General features: G+C 44.8%; 1 protein-coding gene across 1 annotated transcript; it reads right to left on the bottom strand.

Moving 5' to 3' along the window:
• Nucleotides 1-1,537: 1,537 nt before the first annotated feature.
• On the bottom strand, nt 1,538-18,066 carry SLC10A2 (solute carrier family 10 member 2; the record flags this gene model as incomplete). Its single annotated transcript, XM_082220623.1, has 6 exons — nt 1,538-3,072; nt 4,923-5,080; nt 7,902-8,077; nt 8,161-8,249; nt 13,529-13,647; nt 17,627-18,066. 6 exons carry the CDS (start codon nt 18,064-18,066, stop codon nt 2,903-2,905), a joined length of 1,152 nt encoding a protein of 383 aa, XP_082076749.1. The 3' UTR covers nt 1,538-2,902.
• Between the last annotated feature and the right edge of the window lie 3,983 nt (nt 18,067-22,049).

Raw genomic sequence — 22,049 nt, 5'->3', positions numbered from 1 at the left:
GATGGCAACAATTTGGAGGAAAACACCATTAGGACAATGGAGAATTAACGGAGAATTAACACCATTTGGACAACAGAGAAGCACAGGAAGCTTGTTATTAACGTTAAATGACAGTATGGATGAGTAAAAGAAAAAAGTAGCAACTTCAGGCTGGACACGCATTGTAGCTTGGTTTATTTTTGCCCCCAAAAGTCGAAAGTGACATTATGTGTGTGTTTTAGGCAACAGTGCATATCTCCTTCAACTGTACTAGAATTGAACACCTGTTTGCCGCTTTTTCACATGGAACCTGTAGTGTGGACCTTTTTGTTTTGGTGATGGAGACTAGAATATGCAAGAACCAGTTACCATACCTGCTAAATTACTTTTGGAATGTTAGGTTTAGCGGGCAGGCACATTAATCCAGGAAAGGTTTGTTTTCACCAATAGGAAACCAGAGGGTCGCCATGAAGATCACACACACACACACACACACACACACAGGCAAGGCATGGCATGGAGAACCTGTGTTTCTTCAGATGTTGATAGGCTACAGCTCCCATCATCACTGACTGTTGGTCAGGCTGGCAGAGGCTGATGGGTAATGGATCTGGCCGGCCACTGTTTCCCCATCTCTGTACAAGAGATTCAGATCATTGCTTTAAGTAGTCATGCTTAGGTTGGACTGTAAATCCAATTCCACTGTTTTCTGTGGGGCATGCCTCCCACAGAAGTTTATTTGGAAGTAAGAAGTCTGAATTTGTACATCATAAGGCATTTCCGAGCAAGTGTGCAAAGGATTGCAGTCTTAGTCACCATGTTTACAGTAAGAGCTGTTCGACAGTGGAATTTGCTGCCAAGGAGTGTGGTGGAGTCTCCTACTTTGGAGGTCTTTAAGCAGAGGCTTGACAACCATATGTCAGGAGTGCTCTGATGGTGTTTCCTGCTTGGCAGGGGGTTGGACTCGATGGCCCTTGTGGTCTCTTCCAACTCTATGATTCTATGATTCTATGATTCTATGATTCTATGTTTAATTTTTTCAGGGTTGTACACAGCAGGCATTGTCTTACTAGGACAGTTGCTCTGAGACATGCAATGCTATGGATGATTTAAGGGAGCAAAGTGCTGTGCACTCATGTGGCGAAAGAGTTTCTCCACACTTTGGCATATGGTGCAGAATATGGCATTTCTTTTTCAACATCTGTCCCACAACGGCAACTCATTCTTTGCTTCGCTTTTGGCACATTCTTTTTCCCTGAATCGTGGAAAATAGCATGCTTGCTGCTTAGGATTCGTCATTTAAGCTGTGCTTGCCAAATGCATATTTTAAATAGAAAATGCAGAGCAATAACGTTGCCACATTAAATCACAGCACCCAGAAGTGGGTTAATTGATCTTTTCCATGTGTTAGAGCTTTGGCTAAGAATCTTTGAAGCAAATAGTCCTCTGTCTACAGTATTTCTTTATTTTATTTATTTCTTTATTAAATTTGTAGACTGCCCTTCATAGAAAGATCTCGGGGAGATTTACAGCATAAAAATACAGAATACATAAGTACATAATAAAAACAAGAACAAAACAAACCATTAACCCCCCCCATAAACACATTCAAAAGGTCATAGACTGTTCATCAGCCAAAGGCTTGGTTGAAGAAGAACTCTTTTGCCTGATGCATATAACTGTACAATGAGGGCGCCAGACAAACCCCCATGGGGAGAGCATTCCACAAACAGTAGAAAATTTTTCTCCCTGGAAAAAGCAGCATTGGTTTTGAATTCAGAGGTGTCAACTTGAATAAAATATTGAGGGGGCCAAGGTAATCACAAGATGCGGTGTCCGCGTAACCATTTGAATGGCAGTGCCTATCAACTTTGGGGAGACGAGCCCCTTCAAATAATTTATTGGGGGAGGGCAAGGGATCTTGGCTCCTAGGAGTTGGCTCCTATGATTTGGAAACAATGAATTTGGACTGGAGGGATTATCCACCATTCTTTGCTTAGAATGAACCACCTGTAACCAATCTGTGAAGTGGGAGATGCTAAAGCAATGTGCCTCAACTTTAAAAGTTCAGGGAATTCAGGGCTTAATTTGAGAGAGGAGCATTGCTGAAGTTGTTAGTGATAGTTGTTTAGATAGTGATTCATAAACCCATGTTGTTGTTGATGATGACGATAACGGTTCAGAATATGAATTTGTCTGCCCTGTAATGATCAGCTGCGTCAATCATCATTTCCCAGTTCTTCTGTGTTCACGCTGGCCAGACTACTTTGTAGGTGCATGCACGAAAGGTCTTAATAACCTCTTACTCCCTATGAAACTCTCATTGATTGGGACTTCCGGGGAGGAGATGGTGGACTGAACATTTTCTGTCGACAGCTCTTTGACAGAGATCATTATGTCGTGATTAATGATAACCAAGCCATAAATTGTAGAGTTGGAAGGGACCCTGAGGATCAGCTAGTCCTGTTCCCTGCAGTGCAGCTGCCCCATGTGGGGATCAAACCTGCAACCTTGGCATTATCCGCATGATGCTCTAACCAACTGATTTTAGATTTAATGGTATTTATAATCTACAGCCATAGGAGAGCATTAAATAGTTAGCCACTTATTTAATGTATGTATGTATGTATGTATGTATGTATGTATGTATTTTCTAAATAGTGTTATCGGACACCCTAATCCCTGCCAAGCTGTGCATGGAATTCCAGGTGTCTTGGTCCCCATTCAGGGTCTGTGCCCCTTTGGAGAATTGAAGATGGGGTGGAACTGTTGTAGCTTTAAGAAATATGGTCTATTCACATATTTACACTTTTACTCCACATGGAGGGAGTACAGACCATACAGCATGGCCATCTCAAGAGGGGCTTGTCCCCCACAGTCCAATGCATCTCTCCCAGCCTGCCTTCAGCCAGCCTGCTCAAGGCTATACTCTTCCATTGGGAGTCGCTGACATGTGCTTCTCTCCTCCTCCTCCCTCCTCCAAAGTAAATCCTCCATTCATCGTATTGTGTGTTGGCTCCTGCGTTGATTCAGGTTCGTTCTCCTCGCCGGTTGAGTCTGGATCAGCAAAATACCTTTTGTGCACCTGGTAGACTAACAACATTGGCACGACATGTCAAAGGTCATAATAGACAGGATTGAAAGCATTTCAGCACTTAACCAAACCTGGTGTATCAAGGAAGAGCTGGGCTGTGATCTGGTACCCGCTTACTCATGAGTAAGCCCCACTGAACTAAATGGGACTTTCTTCTGAGAAGATATAGCTAATAGTGCACTGTTGTTGTTAAGGCTGGTAAAGGTAAAGGGTAAAGGGACCCCTGACCATTAGGTCCAGTCATGACCGACTCTGGGGTTGCGGCGCTCATCTCGCTTTATTGGCCGAGGGAGCCGGTGTACAGCTTCCAGGTCATGTGGCCAGCATGACTAAGCCGCTTCTGGTGAACCAGAGCAGCGCACGGAAACGGCGTTTACCTTCCCGCCGGAGCGGTACCTATTTATCTACTTGCACTTTGACGTGCTTTTGAACTGCTAGGTTGACAGGAGCAGGGACCAAGCAACAGGAGCTTAACCCGTCGCGGGGATTCAAACCGCCGACCTTCTGATTGGCAAGTCCTAGGCTCTGTGGTTTAACCCACAGCGTCACCTGCGTCCTTAAGGCTGGTATTGCTTGCTAATGCTGAGGAGTGCTTAACAGCCAACCTCTCTTCCCAGAGATTGTAGCTCTGGGGTCTCCAAACGACTCTCAGCAGCTTAGCGAACTACAGTTCTCAGGATTCTTTGGGGAAAGCCATGGCTATTTAAAGTGGTAGGATACTGCTTTAAATGCATGGTGCAGGTGAGTCATTAAGATGATACACTGCACACAACTTAAGGTCTCATTTGCACAACCCAGAGAGTTGTAGACTGGAAGGGAAGTGAACAATACTGGGTATATGTGGCTGCTGTATGGCTCAATAGCCACCCCTGAGAGATGAACAATAAATCATGAACACTAGTCTTGAGATGAAATTACGGCCAAGGCAGGCGGTGGAAGGCCTTGTTGAAGTCAACGCGCAAAACTTTGTGAGTTTCCATGTAATGGTTTAGAGCAGTTTGTTAGCCTTTTATTTCTGTTTCCTCTCTCCCTAGGTGCAGTGGCCTTCGAAGCTGGAGCCACACCTGCAACAATGGTTTGCTAATCGTGGCTTCTGATTCCGATTTGCTGGCTGATTTGCCAATTCAGACACTGCACCAAACGGTTAAGCTTTAACATCCGTGTTTTAGTATGATGTTTGAGCTGAGCCAGGTGACATATTCTGCTTACGTTGTTGGACAACAGCAAAGGTTATGACTGGATTGGCAGCCAAGTCCACTCACCCCTTTGGGGGCGATCCTTTGTCTTGGATGGAGGGGAGGTTGTATTTGCCTGCACCTCCAAAGGCTGGGGTATTCCGTTAAAGGGATCTGGGGAGAGTGGTCATGTCCACATGCACACGCGGGGCCAGGGCCAGACAGCGGTCCCTGTGGGGATGACCTTGTTTGATGTAAATCTTACGAACCCCCTCCTGGATTGACCTATGCGGGCATGCCGGAAGTATTTCAATTGCCCCATGCCCAAGCCAAACATCTTTCATCTGTATTCAATACAGTTGTGGCCTGTTTTGATCCAAACTGATCATATTGGCCTCTTGTTTATATGGGTTGGGGAATGGGGAGCACAAGGCAATTTACTTGTACGGTTTGCAACCTTGATGATTCTTGGATTTGTTAATTCATTTATGAGCAGTATTGTATTGACAAAGTCAGAGTTTCTTTTTCTGTTTGGTTATTGTTTTTAACTATATATATATATAGAGAGAGAGAGAGTGTGCTAAAAGAAATGGAGTAAAAACCCTTGTTCTAATGCAAACTGAGAAAAAGTGGGGGGAGAGAGATTAGAATGGGGTGTACATAGGGTGGCTTACCTCCCAAAAACATTGCTGCAAGTATTAGCTGGAAAATACTGTAGATGAGAGGGAAAGTAAACATCAGCTCCAATTGTTCTGGGCTGAATGAGAGCTGTACTATGGTGGAAGCGAGCTGAGTATTCTGCATCCCCGTTTCCAGAGCTACAGTACGACACCTAAAAGAAACAACATTATTAAAAAATCACACACACACAACCACATAGGGAGATTTAGGGTGCTTTCACTCCCCACCCTAAGTTTTTACTGTGAAATCACCACATCTCGTTCACTCTCTCTTTATGGTGAATCTGCACAACACCATCATCCAAACATTCTCATATTTAATTATAATTATAATTATAATTTTTATCATTCATACCCTGCCTTTCTTGCTGGGTTTTCCCAGTCACTCTGGGCGGCTAACAGGATATATCAAAACAATAAAACATCAAACGTTAAAAACTTCCTGATACATGGCTGCCTTCAGATGTCTTCTTAAAGTTATGTAGTTCTTTATCTGCTTGACGTATGATGGGAGGGTGTTCCACAGGGCAGGTGCCACTACCAAGAAGGCCCTCTGCCTGCTTCCCTGTAACTTCGCTACTTGTATATATGCAAGAATCTCAACAGGTATACAGTGGTACCTCGCAAGACGAATGCCTCGCAAGACAAAAAACTCGCTAGACGAAAGGTTTTTCCGTTTTCGATTTGCCTCGCAAGACGAATTTCCCTATGGGCTTGCTTCGCAAGACGAAAACGTTTCGCGACTTTGTTTCCTATGGGAAACCGTGCATCGCAAGACGAAAAATTCGCTAGACGTCAAAACTTGCGGAACGAATTAATTTCGTCTTGCGAGGCACCACTGTAGATGCCTTTAGCACCACCTTTATAAAAGGTTGGGGTTTTAACATAGGTCGTGCCCTATTGAGATAGTAAACTTATCAAAGCTTAGCATATATTGATCACAATCTCTGCGGTGAGCACTTCTTAATGGTCCCATTGATCTATTCCTTACATTAACATTTTAATGAGCACTAAAATAATTTCTCTTTAATAAAAGAGCGATTACATACTATAAAGTCATAAAGATATAATATGTTTGGTTTATGTATTTTTTAAAAGCTTTTTAAAACAATTTAGCCATGTCACAGCAACAACAACACCATGGTCTACTTGTGTTATAGAACCATAACTTTACAACATTATATTTTTTTTCATGAAAATATATAGCTTGAAAAGCATTTCAAAGCTAATTGAAAGATCAATTAAGAAAAATAAACGAGGTCATAAAAAGGTACCTTCCACAAGGGTTATAATGAATGTGACCTGACTATGTCGCACACATTAGTGCTGACAGAACATAATGTGATGTACACATTGAAAAGGCACTGTGTTCCTGATAGTGTGACAGCCAATTGCACTTCTGCTGAGAGGTTCTCTTCCCATCTAGCGGTATATAAAATTTGTAAAATAAATAAAATAAATATGAGCAATGATTGGGTAGGCTGGGAGCAGCTCTGAACTGGCAATATTATCATCATGTTGTTATTTAAATAAAATGATTAAATTTACCTAGGGCTATACAATAAATTTTAAAAAGACATACACACTTTAGAAATTATCCTCATGTTATATATTTAAACAATGAGCCTGGCTTGCCTGTATCACTATTATGTTTATGGGCTACATTTTATTAATCTGCATTTGGCCAGAACAAACCAGAGATTTCACACACTGAAAAAAGTGGTGCAAAAGTAGACCTACTCAATTTGCAATACACTAGGTAAATTTCGACTGCGGGAAGTCTCAGGATGCAATGCTTTGGGTGCATATTGGGCAGTGAGACCCACTGAAATCAGTGGGGATCAATCCCAAGTTAGCATGCATAGGATTGAGCTCCCATTCTCTTAACTCCGTACCCAAGGACTCAACGATATGACTGGAATAATAGGAAGGCTGGCGAAGTGAGCAAGGAAGGCACTGGATATTTCTCCAGGCATTTGACCAGGGGCAGCCAATCTGTATGCCTTCCAGAGATTGTTGGACTACAACATGCAACATCCCAGGACCCAGACCATGGACAATGCTTGCTGGCAGTTGTAATCCCATCAACGCTCGGAGAGCGCCATGTTAGCTCCCTCTGCACTTGACCAAGGGCAAGATGGAAATAGTTTGAATGGCGGACGGTGGGTTCTTTAAGAATCGGTGTGAACTTCCCTGCTGAGCAACCTCACCTAAAATTGCTCACTTGCATTCTGAATGCACACCTTGAAATTGGCCCTGGGCGGCTTCACCTTGAGCTGATCCAGAGTCAATTACGCGATGCATGAATGTGTGACTAGTATCCTACTGCATCAATGTATTTTGTGTCAGTGTACATTGCAAAACAGGGAGAAAGACCGAGACATTAAATTTGCAGATATAGCAGTAAGTGACCTTCCTGACTCTGCTGTGAAGTGCATCTTATATTGCCATTCCACTCAGGTACCTTGCGGCTGCTCGGACCTGTATGCATATCGAGGCCTTTAAAACAGGGTGCTGTCTGTCCATGCATGTATTTCAGTCCCTGATGTGCCTTCTCAACTTGACTGGCCTTTGCAAATCTCTGTTCTACAGCACAAACTAATGGGACGTCCTTTGGGTAATCATTGAGGGACTTGCCGGTCACCTCTCTGTGTTGAAGCCATTAGTCAGCTCCCAGGAAATGAGAAGACAAATTTGCTTGTGCACAGCACCAGATAAGTGGATTGGGCACAGCTTGCGAAATGTTGCCGCAGTGGGGATGCTGAGGAACAACTTTACAAAAGTATTTCTTATAGCGTTGTAGCTGCATAAGAGCTGTGTGTCGGAAAATGGCAAAAAACGAGATGTTCTGCAACATGTTTGGAGCGTTCCAAAACTGTTGCGGTGCTTTTGCAAGCATTACTCCAACGTGTGTGTATACATCAAGCCTGAAGGAAACAGAAGCTGTTCCATTCTTGTATTCTGGAGCCTTACCTGTGCCAGGACTGGCCAGCTATGCGAGCCAGAAAAAACCCCACCGAATAGCCAGCGAATGGGAAGATGGTTCCGATAATCCAGAGTGCAGGAGTGATGGTCCAGGAGCCCTGGTACAATATCCCTCCAACCACAGCTATGAGCACTATGAGAACGGCACCACCAATGGAACCAATCTGAGGGAGGAAAGAGAAGGTCAGTACACCTTGACATTTCTGGGTAGCTTTTGGATATGCATTTGGGGAATGTCACACCTTACCTTGAGTACGATTTTAGCTTTTGTGGGCCATCGATGCTTAAAAAATATTCCGAGCGAAGCGGGAATGACAAGTGCTACCAGTGAAATGCCTGGAAGGAGAAGAGGACAGGTTGGGCACAGAACTCTTTGCTTGAGAAGGGTGAGGTCCAAACAATGCAATCTCTTGAAAATGCAAGTTTGGGGAAGGGGTCAATATATAATAATAATAATAATAATAATAATAATAATAATAATAATAATATAACAATTTATTACTTATACCTCACCCATCTGGCTGGGTTTCCCCAGCCACTCTGGGCGGCTTCCAACAAGAGATTAAAAATACATTAAAATGTCAGTCATTAAAAACGTCCCTAAGCAGGGCTGCCTTCAGATGTCTTCTAAACATCAGAAGGTCCCTGGCCTCTTCATGTAGGGCTAAGAAATACTCCTTGCCTTAAACCTAGGAGAGTCACTGCCAATCTGTGTAGACAATACTGAGCTGCATGCAGTGGCGTAGCGTGGGTTCTCAGCACCCGGGGCAAGGCAAGTAATTTGTGCCCCCTAACCCGTGGATTTTAGCACTCGAGTCTCTTCCGCGCCCCCCCAGATGTTGCGCCAGGTGCGGCAGGCCCCCCCTGCACCCCCACGCTACGCCACTGCTCCCACCACAAGTCTTCAGGACAGCCATCCGAAGGCTGGCGCGGGGAGAAGGTCTCTCCGCCCCACCGCCAGGCTTCGGAACAGCCTTCCAAAGGCTGGTGCGGGGAGAAGGTCTCTCCGCCCCACCGCCAGGCTTCGGAGCATCCTTCCAAAGGCTGGCGCGGGGCGAAGGTCTCTCCGCCCCACCACCAGGCTTCGGAGCATCCTTCCGAAGGCTGGAGCGGGGCGAAGGTCTCTCCGCCCCACCGCCAGGCTTCGGAGCAGCCTTCCAAAGGCTGGTGCGGGGAGAAGGTCTCTCCGCCCCACCGCCAGGCTTCGGAGCATCCTTCCAAAGGCTGGCGCAGGGCGAAGGTCTCTCCGCCCCACCGCCAGGCTTCGGAGCAGCCTTCCAAAGGCTGGTGCGGGGAGAAGGTCTCTCCGCCCCACCGCCAGGCTTCGGAGCATCCTTCCAAAGGCTGGCGCAGGGCGAAGGTCTCTCCGCCCCACCGCCAGGCTTCGGAGCATCCTTCCGAAGGCTGGTGTGGGGAGAAGGTCTCTCCGCCCCACCGCCATGCTTCGGAGCAGCCTTCCGAAGGCTGGCGCAGGGAGAAGGTCTCTCCGCCCCACCGCCAGGCTTCGGAGGAGGTCCGAGGACAGTGGGGTTCCTGCTTCCTCTAGGAGGGCCGGCCAAACGCACGCCCCCAAATGTTGCGCCCGGTGCGGCCGGCACCCCTGGCACCCCCCACACTATGCCACGGGCTGCATGGAGAATAGGCTCCAACTCTGTGGGGCTGGGAACACCTCACCCCCAAAGTATGAGGCAATAGGGCTGAGCCCCACCAATCCTGAGGGGCTGAGCCTCCTCATGGTCTCTTCCCGACATGCATGATGTGTCACACATGTGATGTCATGCACATGCGATGAGCCCCCCCCCAATGTCAGGTGGAACTCTGGCATGGAGCAAGGGTCGTATTCTGCATAAGGCAGCTCCCTGCGCCCTTTATTTCAATTCCCCTGCTTTCTCACACACAGTTGTCTTTTCTACCTTGAAGGATCAAATATTAATCAATTATCTCATTCAGGAAGCTCGTGGCTGTGTAGGTGGGGATTTTCCTGTGGATGACAGAGCGAGGGATTGCCTTAACAGGGTCACCCAGGGATTGCCATGCCTGAGACGGTGCCACTGATCAAAGTCCTGACAACTGCCTGCTGCACCATGCTGGCTCTGTGTTTGATAGCCTATAAAAAGTCACACGTTCACCCAGCTGGATAACAAAAATACAGCTTTATTTCTCCCGTGGTTAATCGTTGTCATTCTGTGGCATACCTTTTCTTTTTTTACAATGCTCTGAAGCATTGATTTTTGCCTTTGGGGTTCTACTTCTATAGCTGGCACTAGTTTAAAGCTTCTCTCGTTGTGTGGCATTCAAGGGTATTTTGTTTCTCAGAAGAAGAAGAAAAAATTATCGTATTTTTCACCCTATAGGACGCACTTTTCCTCCTCCGAAAATGAAGGGGAAATGTGTGTGCGTCCTATGGGGTGAATGCAGGCTTCAGGAAGCTATCCCCCCAGCCCGGCAAGCTCCGGGAGCGGTGGCGAAGCTGCGTGCAACCTCGCTTTCGCTCCCGGACCCCCAGCCCCGAGGCTAAAAACGAAGCCAGGACAGTGAGTGGGATCCATCCCGCTCACTGTCCTGGCTTCTTTGCTCTTTGGGGCTCGGGGGGGGGAATTTCCCCCCTTTCTCCCCCCCCCCATAAATAAGTGCGTCCTATGGGCCGGTGCACCCTATAGGGCGAAAAATACGGTAAACAAATGGCTTCTTGGTTCTTGGAAGTGGAGGCAGAGAGTAATACTGTCGTCCCATTATTGTGCCATGCACACAGCATGCCTTGGTAGTAGAATGGTATAGATCTGAAGGCAATTTTGGATCCCAAGGCAACAAATGTTGACCAGAATATGATACCCAAAGAACTGACTGGTTAGCTGTAGCCAATATGTGAAATTGCTCCATTCTTATTGCCTCTTTAGAGTTGCTCAGTTGCAAAGGTCTGCTAAAAACAAAAGCCACAACTGCTGGAATTCCCTTACTACAGCTTAAACTCTACACCAAGCAAACCTATAACCCATTGACACCCACAAAGTCCTTCCCACTTTCTTCCTAGACCCTTTGAGGTTTCTTCCAGTCTCCCTTTCATTGTTTCTCACATTCTTGCTTTCCAGGCCACTGACTACATTGTTCCTCTTCCTTTCAACACCCTATCACCTAACCAGCCATAAAATTCCTCTTCTCATTCTTATAATATACAGCCCATGCCTATCAAGTGCTGTGTAGTTTCTTCAGAGCTTTCTTAGCTCCTTGCCTCAGCTGATTCTTTTCTGTCCTTATTTTTCCCAAGTCTCATTCTCTACTTACCCTTTCTTCATGCTCCCTCTTGGCTACTCCACATTCCTTGTGTCTAAACCCTTCCAATTCCATAGCATCCCTACAGCCTAGAACCTGTTCCAAATATGCAATCTGAATATGGGTGAGGTTTTAATTCCAGTCACACTAAGATATTCCCGTCTCCTCACAGAAGCTGGACTGCAAGCTGTTTAGTTTCCTTAGCAACTGAATATTCCATAACACACTGTCTTGGTTGATCAGTTTCACCAGAAGCTTTATCACCACATGTGCAGAACTATATAGATTGCTTGTTTTTCCCAGAACTTCTGCTATGGCTGCATTATGATATCATGTTTGGTTCAGAACACATCCAAGTGAGCATCTGAATTTGTTGGTAGCAATCTTCAGCACTCCACATCTAATGCCTGTGTTACCAACCTGTCTGGACTTTCTGCTAGCAAAAACTGTGGACAGAGCTTGCACATTTATTTATTTTTTGTACATGGTAACTTGACAGTCTGGGCATGATCTTTTGGTTTTAAGTATATGAATAATATCACTGGCCACAAACTATACTAATGGTCACATTGGCTACCAGCCTGTTCTTCAGATCTGTTAAGGGGCCCAGAAGACAGTCTTTCCATCACAGTCTTATACAAAGGATTCTTGATATAAACATACCTGTCTATTTATAATAGTTTGCTTGTCACACAATTCTCCCTATCTTCCATGTTCTTTTGGAAACATATATTAGTTTGTTTTGTGTTTTCTTGGCACAATGGCTATTCCATGTTCGTTTAGTTAAAACATAAGTTTAGCATGTCTTTTCTTGCTGATTTTATCTCATCCCACATGAAATCGGGGAGCCCTTACAAATGCACCCCACAATTCATCCCAGAATTGAAGTAAATTTTGTGGAGATCTTTGCACCTGTTGGAAATGTCAGGGTGCAACTCTGCAGGGTGCAACTCAGTCCAGCTTCTACTGAGCATTTAAACTTCAAATGTTACCAGTACCATCATTCCATTTCCACAAAGGATGTTGATTGATAATGTGGAGACATAGATACACATCCCCTCAAAAAACAGAAGTGTGCATTGATGCTGTCTTAACTGAACTTATAAGGGCACCACTGGAAATTTAAGACACATCCTGGGCAAAAGCCTGGGGCACTCTGGTCCTTATTGTGAGGGACCATCCTACATTGTGCCAGCGCAGACTGTGTAGCCTAGGAGGAAGCTCAAATAAGTGTGCACATCTGGAGTGAGGGAATGGGAAATGATGAAGCAGCACACTCACCAACCCCTAATTCAGCACTACAGAGGTGCTCTACACTTCTGAGTGTAGAGGTCAATGGTGCATTGTAGACTTATGGTGGAATTCAATGTCATGCTACAGCTAGTGTTCCACCAGCCAAAGCATTTCTGCTTGTTGGGTGTCCCATCTTGCCATGTTTGCTGTTCTGGGGGTTCTCCTGACCAGGTTCGGGGGAGAGGGGGTAAAAGTCCCCTTGCACAAATAGGACTCACTGTGCCGGCTTCCGCTAGATCCACTCCACTTCCCAGTGGGGAGGAGTTGTGGTGGACCGCGTGGCCACCCACTCCCCACCGGGGGCGGGGGACTTTGTCCCCCATTGCCTGGGGGATCCCAGCCATGTCAGAGCCCAGTCTGCCAATCCACTGGCCGTAGGGGCGTGGCCGGGGCCATTTAAACAGAGGAGCGAGCCAGAGGACTTCCTCTTTGGCTCGCTTCCTCAATCACCTGCCCTCCCTCCCTATTTTGCAGGTTATGGACTTCGGTTGGTCACCCTGGTTATCTGAGGGGCCTGGTAGGAATTTTTCCACTTGGCAAATTGGCACTGGCCACTTGGTTTTTGCCTACCTCGTAGCAATCGTCACAACTTTGTTAGGGTTAGGCATTGTTTGACCTTGTGTGGGGGAGGGGAGGTGTGGCCATCACCTGCCCCTCCATGCTTAAGGGTATTCCGTTAAAGGAATCTGGGGGTGTTGATCTAGTCTGAAGCCCGGCTGGGGGGCTAAGGCCTTGACACGACCCCGGCGGGAACACCAGGGGGAGCTTGAGTTGGTTCACATCAAAAGGGCTCCCCCTACCGGTGGCTTACCCTTACTGGACTTCCTGTACAATGGAAGTCCAATCAATGCCTAAACCAATACCGCTCACAAGTTGTGGCCAAAATTTGCCCAATAACATAAACCTAATATCTGTGTCCTTGTGTGAGTTATTTCCAACGAGGGGGTGGCTGCGGGGTCTCAACACGCAACGCAAGAACTCAGTTGCATGGAGCCCTGCAGATGTATGATAAGAGAATGTTGGCTGTGGGATAAGGTACAAATGTGACTTACCAATACTGTCATAGGGGATTAAAAGGGAGCTGTAGTCTGTCCAAATTCTGGTATAAAGGAAGAGGCAAAGTGGCATCATTCCCATGGCCAGCAAAGTTGAACATGTTGTCATACTGATGCTGCAAGAGAATTGGTTGTGATTACTGTTTGTACCATGCAAGCTACCAATACTTTTTGCGTTGGTGAGTCCATGGCTTAGGCTGGTTCTTATGACTCTGGAGTGGGTGTTTTGGACTACAACGCCAACCAACTGTGTTCTGGCTGAGGCTCATGGCAGTTGTAGTCCAAAACACCTGGAGGCTGGTTTGAGGAGGTTGCTGGTTGAAAGCAGTTGGAGAAGGTCTTATTCTCTCCTCTTCCTCATAAGGCCCTTGGAAGAACTTGTATGCTATAGCAGGGTCATCTGAAAAGTACAGGAACCTTGAGAGCCGCTCCTGGGTTGTTCGTACTATACTTGCTAAGTGGGGTTTTATGTCCCTTCAGTCTTGTCTTGAGAGCATTGAGGAAGGAATGCTGTTTGATAGGATTATGTGGGTAATCACAAAATGGTGCCAAGTTAGAATGTGAAGCCTTTGGTTCTGAGAAAATTAAATTCTTGGCTACAATGAAAAGTCAAAACTGGTAAATGCCAGAATTGAAGTTTAAAGATGGTGGCCAAAAGTCTTTAAGCACACCTACCTGGGAATAAGACCCACTGAAAACAATAGAATTTACTTCCGTGCAGAGATTATAGGATCACAGAAAGTGTTTAAATATGGCACTATTTAAAAACAGGCCAATTCAGTCTTTTGCTAGACTTGGGGGGGGGGGAGAGAAGGAATTTAACAATTTAACTCCTTTTCTCCATTAATGTTGGAAGTGGGTGCAGATTTTTATTACAAAAGTAGTCCAGGAAAAATCCTTTGCCCTGGTGCAGAAAACACAAGGGATGTGTGGGAGACAAAAGACAAGCTCTAGCAACATGTTATTGCAGGCATAAGTTTGTATGTTTCTCCATATGCATTCCATATGGAAGACCTTTCTCCCTGGCAAGCCATCCGGCCGGCACTGTGGATCGCCTGTGAAACAGCCCTTGTGGGTCTGAGGATCTCTGGAGTGGGATGAATATTTGCACCGTATAGTGTTTTGCTTTGTTTTTAAATGTCCTGCCTGAGCTACGGAGTTTCAAAGGCAACTTGGTAGTCCAGCAGGTCTGAGACAAATGTGTGTATTAGGATGGCCCCCGATGCAGAATGTAAGAGTTGTGCCACATGAGATTAAATACAACCACACCCTCATATATTCCGGCTGTCTTCAAATATTGAAAGGGCTGCCATGCACAAAAGATGGAGCAAAATTGCTATCTGTTGCCACAGAGGGCAGGACTAGAATGCATGGGTGGAAATGGCCAGTAAGCAGATTTCAACTAAACATTAGGAGAAATGTCTCAAGGATAGGAGCTGTTCAGCAGTGGAACAGAAGCTCTCCTTCACTGCAGGTGTTTAAGCAGAGTCTAGTCAGCCTCTGTCACTCAGGGATGCTAGCACTGCATCTCTGATAGTGGCTGATCAGCCTCTGCCAAAAGAGACCGACATCACTGATGTGAAATTGAGCCGGGGTGTGTGTGTGTCTTACTATACAACCTTCAAGGTCTCTTCCTAATCTAAGCTGCTGAATTGCAACTCATTACCAAACTTAAAACCATGGAGAGACCTGGTCTGAACAAAGACATTGGATTCTTATCTCATTATACATGACTAAGCCATTTTTCACCTTCTCACCCCTTGCCTTTTCCTGTAAGACCTATTGCAGTCGTTAAGAGTCGTCAACAGGCTCATCTCAGCTATCTGCCAATCTCCCATTCCCACCACCCTTCTGAGTAATACCCCTCCCCACCTTCTCACTATATAGAAGGATCTGGCAACTTCTGTTTCAGTGTATCTGAAGAAGTGTGCATGCACACGAAAGCTCATACCAAGAACTAACTTAGTTGGTCTTTAAGGTGCTACTGGAAGGAATTTTTTTATTTATCCTAATCTAAAGTTATTTGATTCAAAGCAGCCAGTCAGATGCTGCTGGAAGCTCTCAAGCAAGGTGTGGAGGTGATGGCCTTGATGGGATGGTTTGTTTCATGAAGGATATGCCTAGCATTTTAGGGTGGGGGAAAAGTTCTTTCAGAGCCAAGTTACTCAAGACACTGGGAGGCATGCCATGGCATCTGCTGCACGCCCCCGCCCCCACGATAAAAAGCTCAAAACACTCTCAGGGGTTGCTGAATCAGATCAAGGGAGCAGTACTGGGGGAAAGAGTGACTTACCACATACCCCGTACCATTTTCTTAATGTACATTGCCCCTTATATTGCTTTTTGCCCCATCGGATAAACTCCAGGACAAATACTAATTTGGAAAAAAAACTTTAGGTGGGAAAATGTGTGCTCCAAATGGCAGTAGAATCTATTATTAATAGCTGTTGCTACTACTACTACTACTACTGTAGTGGGTTCTCCTGTTATTTCAAAGTCAGGCTGAGGTCAAATGGAATAGCCACCAAGAGGAGAGCACAAAATATGGTTTGAAGCTCAACATCAAAAAAACCCACAAAGATCATGGTCACTGGTTCCATCACCTCCTGGCAAATAGAAGGGTAAGAAATGGAGGCAGTGAGAGATTTTACTTTCTTGGGCTCCATGATCACTGCAGATGGTGACAGCAGCCACGAAATTAAAAGACGCCTGCTTCTTGGGAGAAAAGCAATGACAAACCTAGACAGCATCTTAAAAAGCAGAGACATCACCTTGCCAACAAAGGCCCGTATAGTTAAAGCTATGGTTTTCCCCGTAGTGATGTATGGGAGTGAGAGCTGGACCATAAAGAAGGCTGATCACCGAAGAATTGATGCTTTTGAATTATGGTGCTGGAGGAGACTCTTGAGAGTCCCATGGACTGCAAGAAGATCAAACCTATCCATTCTTAAGGAAATCAGCCCTGAGTGCTCACTGGAAGGACAGATCCTGAAGCTGAGGCTCCAATACTTTGGCCACCTCATGAGAAGAGAAGACTCCCTGGAAAAGACCCTGATGTTGGGAAAGATGGAGGGCACAAGGAGAAGGGGACGACAAAGGACGAGATGGTTGGACAGTGTTCTCGAAGCTACCAGCATGTGTTTGACCAAACTGCAGGAGGCAGTGGAAGACAGGAGTGCCTGGCGTGCTCTGGTCCATGGGGTCACGAAGAGTTGGACACAACTAAACGACTAAACAACAACAACATACTTCTCTATCTGCCCTTGCTGCTGTAACTGTGGCGTTAGAGTCCATAACTTTGCAGGTGAGCCTGGAATAGCAGCCTGAGTAGATAATACCAACCCAAAATATGTTTACCGATGGACTAGCATGCAATCGTTCATCATCAACAGACACATTCCAGATAACCTTACTACATCCAGCAGCTTTGCATGGGTTTCTCCCTTCTGGGAAGTTCAGCGTAAGTTTGCCGCGCGGCATCAAGGTTTGCTGTTCTATGGAGCCATGATGCAGGCAAGTTCCAAGCAGCTTTCTGGATTGTGTGGCTTCACGCCGCAATAATTTCTCAGTAATTAATGTATACAGAGTTGGCACTATAATTCAGGGAAGGATTTGAGTGAGATACCTTGGAGATTATTCCTGTTCCAGGTATCTGATCATCATCATTATCATCATCTTTATTAAATTTATTCCATTACCTGTCCTTCACCCTAACATCCCAGCATGGGTTAGAACAATGAAAACACAACATTAGCATTAAAACACATTACTATACAATATGAAAAGCAGTTTAAAAGAACTTAAGCTTAACAAAATAAGGTGGATCCTAAACATATACATCTCAAGAGTAAAAATCCAAGGAGAACAGATGTATCTTCAGCATTCACCAAAAGTTATATAATGAAGGTGCTGGACGCAACTCTGTGGGAAGTTCCACAACTTAGGGGCTGCCACATAGAATGCCATATCCTGGACTGCAACCTCCTGAGTTTCTGAGGGCAGTGGAATGAGCAAAAGGACACTCTCCACCAACATTAGCACCTGAGAGGGTCTGTAGGGAAGGAGGCAATTCCGTTGAAAGCCAATATCTCTTACCTTAGGTCCATGTCACCGTCTACCCAGTAGGCTAAAATATTGGAAGATGTTCCACCAGGACAGCAGCCCATGATGATCACCACAACAGCTTGTATAGGAAGTATATTGAAGGCATACGACAGCACAAAGCCAGTCAGAGGCATAATTCCAAACTGGCAGAGGAAGCCTACGGCTATGCCCCATGGCCTTCTAATGTGTCCTAGAAATTTCTTCAGCTCCACGTTGCAGCCCATGGAGAACATCACCATTGCCAACAAAATTGTTAGGACGGTGCTTAAAATGGTGCTCAAAACTCTGTTGTAATCGTCAGTAGATAGCACACAGGATGTGCCATTGCAAATCGTGGCGTTGGCAGAACAATATGAAAAATTCGGAGTTGGCTGAGTTGTCAAAAATTGAGAGGTCAAGATGCCCGCTGTGCTTGAAAGGTGGTCCTGCATTTTTACAGCAACGAAACACTCTGCTAACCTCTTAAACTCTGTATGGATGCTAGTAACTCAAAGCAGTTCATTTTTAAATGACAAGGGGCAATAAAGTGCTAAATAAACACTTGAACTTGTCCGCAGTCAAGGTTTAGAGCTGAGAACAACTGCTGAGTCACAACATTCCAGTTGTACAAATGAATGTACAGACACTTTGAATCAATCATTTATCCCCAAATTTGACTTCAGGCCAATTTTTTAATTTTAATATTTAAACACAAGGGCCATCAGGAAGGAATAGCGAATATAGTGAAATGAGGATCACGAGGACCTCTTAAGGGCTTACTTTCTCATATTTATTTCTTTGCCTTGCTTTGTTTTTCATTTAACTTAATGTGATATGCCACACTTTAAAGCAGCTTTCCCCAACTTAGTCCCCTCCAGTTATTGCAAGACTATAATTCCAATCATTTCCAGGAAGCATGGATTGGTGGGGCTTGTCACCCAACATCCAAAGGGCAACAGTGTCCTCGTACCCAACCCTAATATTTCCAGCTGAAAAATACAATGATAGGTGGTCTGTGTCTCCTTGTCTTATTCTGAAATGTTGAGGTGAAACGCGTCCTTCGTTCTCCCATGGTCTTCTTCACGTGTTCATGTTTGTGTCTCTTTGTACACAAGGTTTATTATTGAAATTATCTTTCCTGGAAGATTGCCTGTTTTGACTACATTGCATAAAGGTAAGGGCAGCGTGTTGGCATTCATGATAATCTTCTTGACTACCTGAGAAAATTGGTGATATCGTAGGACTGTTCTCCTTGGCTGCAGTTGGAATTCAGGGGTCTCCAAGCAAAGGCAGGGGCAGTGTGCGGTGGAGCTCCTCACTCACAGATCTGCCCTGTGTCCCCTTAGATCAACATCTGAGGCCCTTCTTTGTGGCTTCCTCCTTGAGAGGTCTGGAGGGTGGCAACACGAGAATGGGCCTTGTCTGCAGTAGCTCTCTGTCTATGGAATGCTCTTCTGAGGGAAGTTTACCTGGCGCCTTCTTTATATACCTTTAGGCACCAGCCAAAAACATTCCTTTTTAACCAGGCCTTTGGTTGATTTGATTGACATCCTATGTACCTTGGGGGGGGTGTTATTGGGTTGTATTTATTTTGATTATGTATTTTGTGGTTTTATATTTTGATTTTATTCTGTGAAACACCCTGCGACCTCCAGGTATAATAATAATAATAATAATAATAATAATAATAATAATAATAATAATACAGTGGTACCTCGGGTTACAAACACCTCAGGTTACAATCACTTTGGGTTACAGACTCCACTAACCCGGAAGTAGTACCTCGGGTTAAGAACTTTGCCCCAGGATGAGAATAGAAATCGTGTGGCGTCAGTGGGAGGCCCTATTAGCTAAAGTGGTACCTCAGGTTAAGAACGGTTTCAGGTTAAGAAAGGATCTCTGGAACAAATTAAGTTCGTAACCACATATTAAGCAAAATTGCATACAAAGATGTAGGAGGAATTTGCACTAAAATGCTGATGGATTTGTAGGAGGACTTTTCAAAAGCACCAACTGATGTGGGAATATAAAGGACTGAACTTAAGAATGAGGAACACAAGGAACTGAGAGAAACTGAAATTGACAGATTCTCCTATCCCTGCTGAGGATTCCCACAAACCTAGAGCCAGGCCTAAAAACCACTATGGTGAAGGGAATTCAGGAAACAACCATCCACTTCTATTGGGAGATGATGATTTATTTTTTTAAAAAAAGGAATTACAGATTTGCCAAACCCAGTAGCCTCCCATGTTCCAGGCAGGATCTCTCTGGAAAAGCAGTTTGGGAGGAGAACAGACAGCTTTGTAGAACTGTGGAACATTTTTATTTTTGCTGTTATGACCAGGTGTTCCATTGCATGGATCATATAACTACGAATAATTAGTATTAATAAAGCAGTGTTTTGTGCTTGTCCAAAGCATGCAATGCCTTCCTTGATCATTGTAAAAATGCACAGTGGATCTTTCCCTATCTTTTATTTAGAGGATAAGATGCTTGTTAGGCTAAAAAATGGTTGCAGTGAAGTTTTTTTGGGCGGGTGGGGAAAAGGTCACAATTGCTTCGCAAGAATAGACTGAGTGCTGAATTGATGAAAACATTTTCTCTTGGCATCCAAGCAAAAAAGCTATCAAGTTAGCATGGGTGTTTTATGAAATAAAGCAATTGCTTAAAGGTGGAGGTGCTGTTATAGAGACATCTTTGTCAGATGGCAGGTGTAAAAGTTAAATAATTTTATAAGAAGAAGTGAATTGCGAAGAGGAACAGCAAGTCTTTACGGAATTGATAGTGGAAATATTGCAGAAGATTAGCAGACAAAAGAATGCAAGGGTAATGTTTTCTGACTTCAAGGCTGTTTGTGATCTTGAACATTGGATGCTGTGAGTTGAAATGCAGTTATTTTGAAGAATATCTGTTGCCTAAGTTTGCAAAGCTGACTTTTTCACTTAACAAATGAGAGTCTTATTAGAAGATAATTAAATAAAATATATAGTTATGTAATTACAGTCTTATCTGTAACGAATATGCTGCTGTCCTCAGACAACCTTGCTGGCAAAGACGATGGGTATCTGTAGGGCAATGGTTAATACAGAGGTTGCTGCAACACATACTATAATTCAAACCTAAAGGTGGGTCTGCAAGTGAAATTGCTCTACAGCTAGGCAAAAGCAAAGAGAGGGACCTGGGGATAATAGCACCTTCATAAGCAAAATAATAAGCTTGTAGTGTCCACCCAGCTGTTGAACAATTTTCTCTGAAGAAAGTCTTACTGAGATTCCACATGGCAAAGCTCATTAATATGTGTAACATGGAACCATAGGAACAGTTAATGAAAATTCTAGTTAAGCAACTTCTTCCTCTTCTTCTTCTTCCTCTTCTTCATTTATATTTACAGTGGTACCTCGGGTTACATACGCTTCAGGTTACATATGCTTCAGGTTACAGACTCCACTAACCCAGAAATATTGCTTCAGGTTAAGAACTTTGCTTCAGGATGAGAACAGAAATTGTGCTTTGGCGGCACGGCAGCAGCAGGAGGCCCCATTAGCTAAAGTGGTGCTTCAGGTTAAGAACAGTTTCAGGTTAAGTACGGACCTCCGGAATGAATTAAGTACTTAACCTGAGGTACCACTGTATTTATACCCTGTCTTTTCCCCTGACAGGACTCAAGGCAAATAAAAGAACTGCTAAAAACATAGAAAAATCAAACACAGATAGAATTAAAACTATATACACGCATAAATTCTTTTAAAAACATAACATTACAAGAAACACAGCACGACACCACACCAGCTTTTTCATTAAAAGCGGTCAATTCCCAAATGCCTGTTGGAACAAGAAAGTCTTTACCTGCCAGTGGAAGGACCAACAAGGAGGGAGCCATTCTAGCTTTTGCAGAGAGGGATTTCCAGAGTCTGGGAGCAGCCACTGAAAAGGCCCTCTTAAGAGTAAGCAGCCTTTAAATTTACCTGGAGTTAGGTAAAGGTAAAGGGACCCCTGACCATTAGGTCCAGTCGTGACCGACTCTGGGGTTGCGGCGCTCATCTTGCTTTACTGGCCAAGGGAGCCGGCATACAGCTTCTGGGTCATGTGGCCAGCATGACTAAGCCACTTCTGGTGAACCAGAGCAGCACACGGAAACACCGTTTACCTTCCTGCCGGAGCGGTACCTATTTATCTACTTGCACTTTGACATGCTTTTGAACTGCTAGGTTGGCAGCAGCAGGGACCGAGCAACGTGAGCTCACCCTGTCATGGGGATTCGAACCGCCGACCTTCTGATCGGCAAGTCCTAAGCTCTGTGGTTTAATCCACAGTGCCACCCGCGTCCCTTACCTGGAGTTAAGTTAACGTTTATTCTTCCTCTGTTTTCCCTACAGCCCCTTCCTACCCCACAATATTCTCCAGAGGGTTGGGAGATCTTCTGAAGCTATTTTTT

The sequence above is a fragment of the Podarcis vaucheri genome, assembly GCF_965113315.1.
Source record: "Podarcis vaucheri genome assembly, chromosome: 4".
In the NCBI taxonomy this organism is placed as follows: Eukaryota; Metazoa; Chordata; class Lepidosauria; order Squamata; family Lacertidae; genus Podarcis; species Podarcis vaucheri.
The sequence above is the reverse complement of the archived record's forward strand: the minus strand, read 5'-3'. Positions and strand labels throughout refer to the sequence as shown.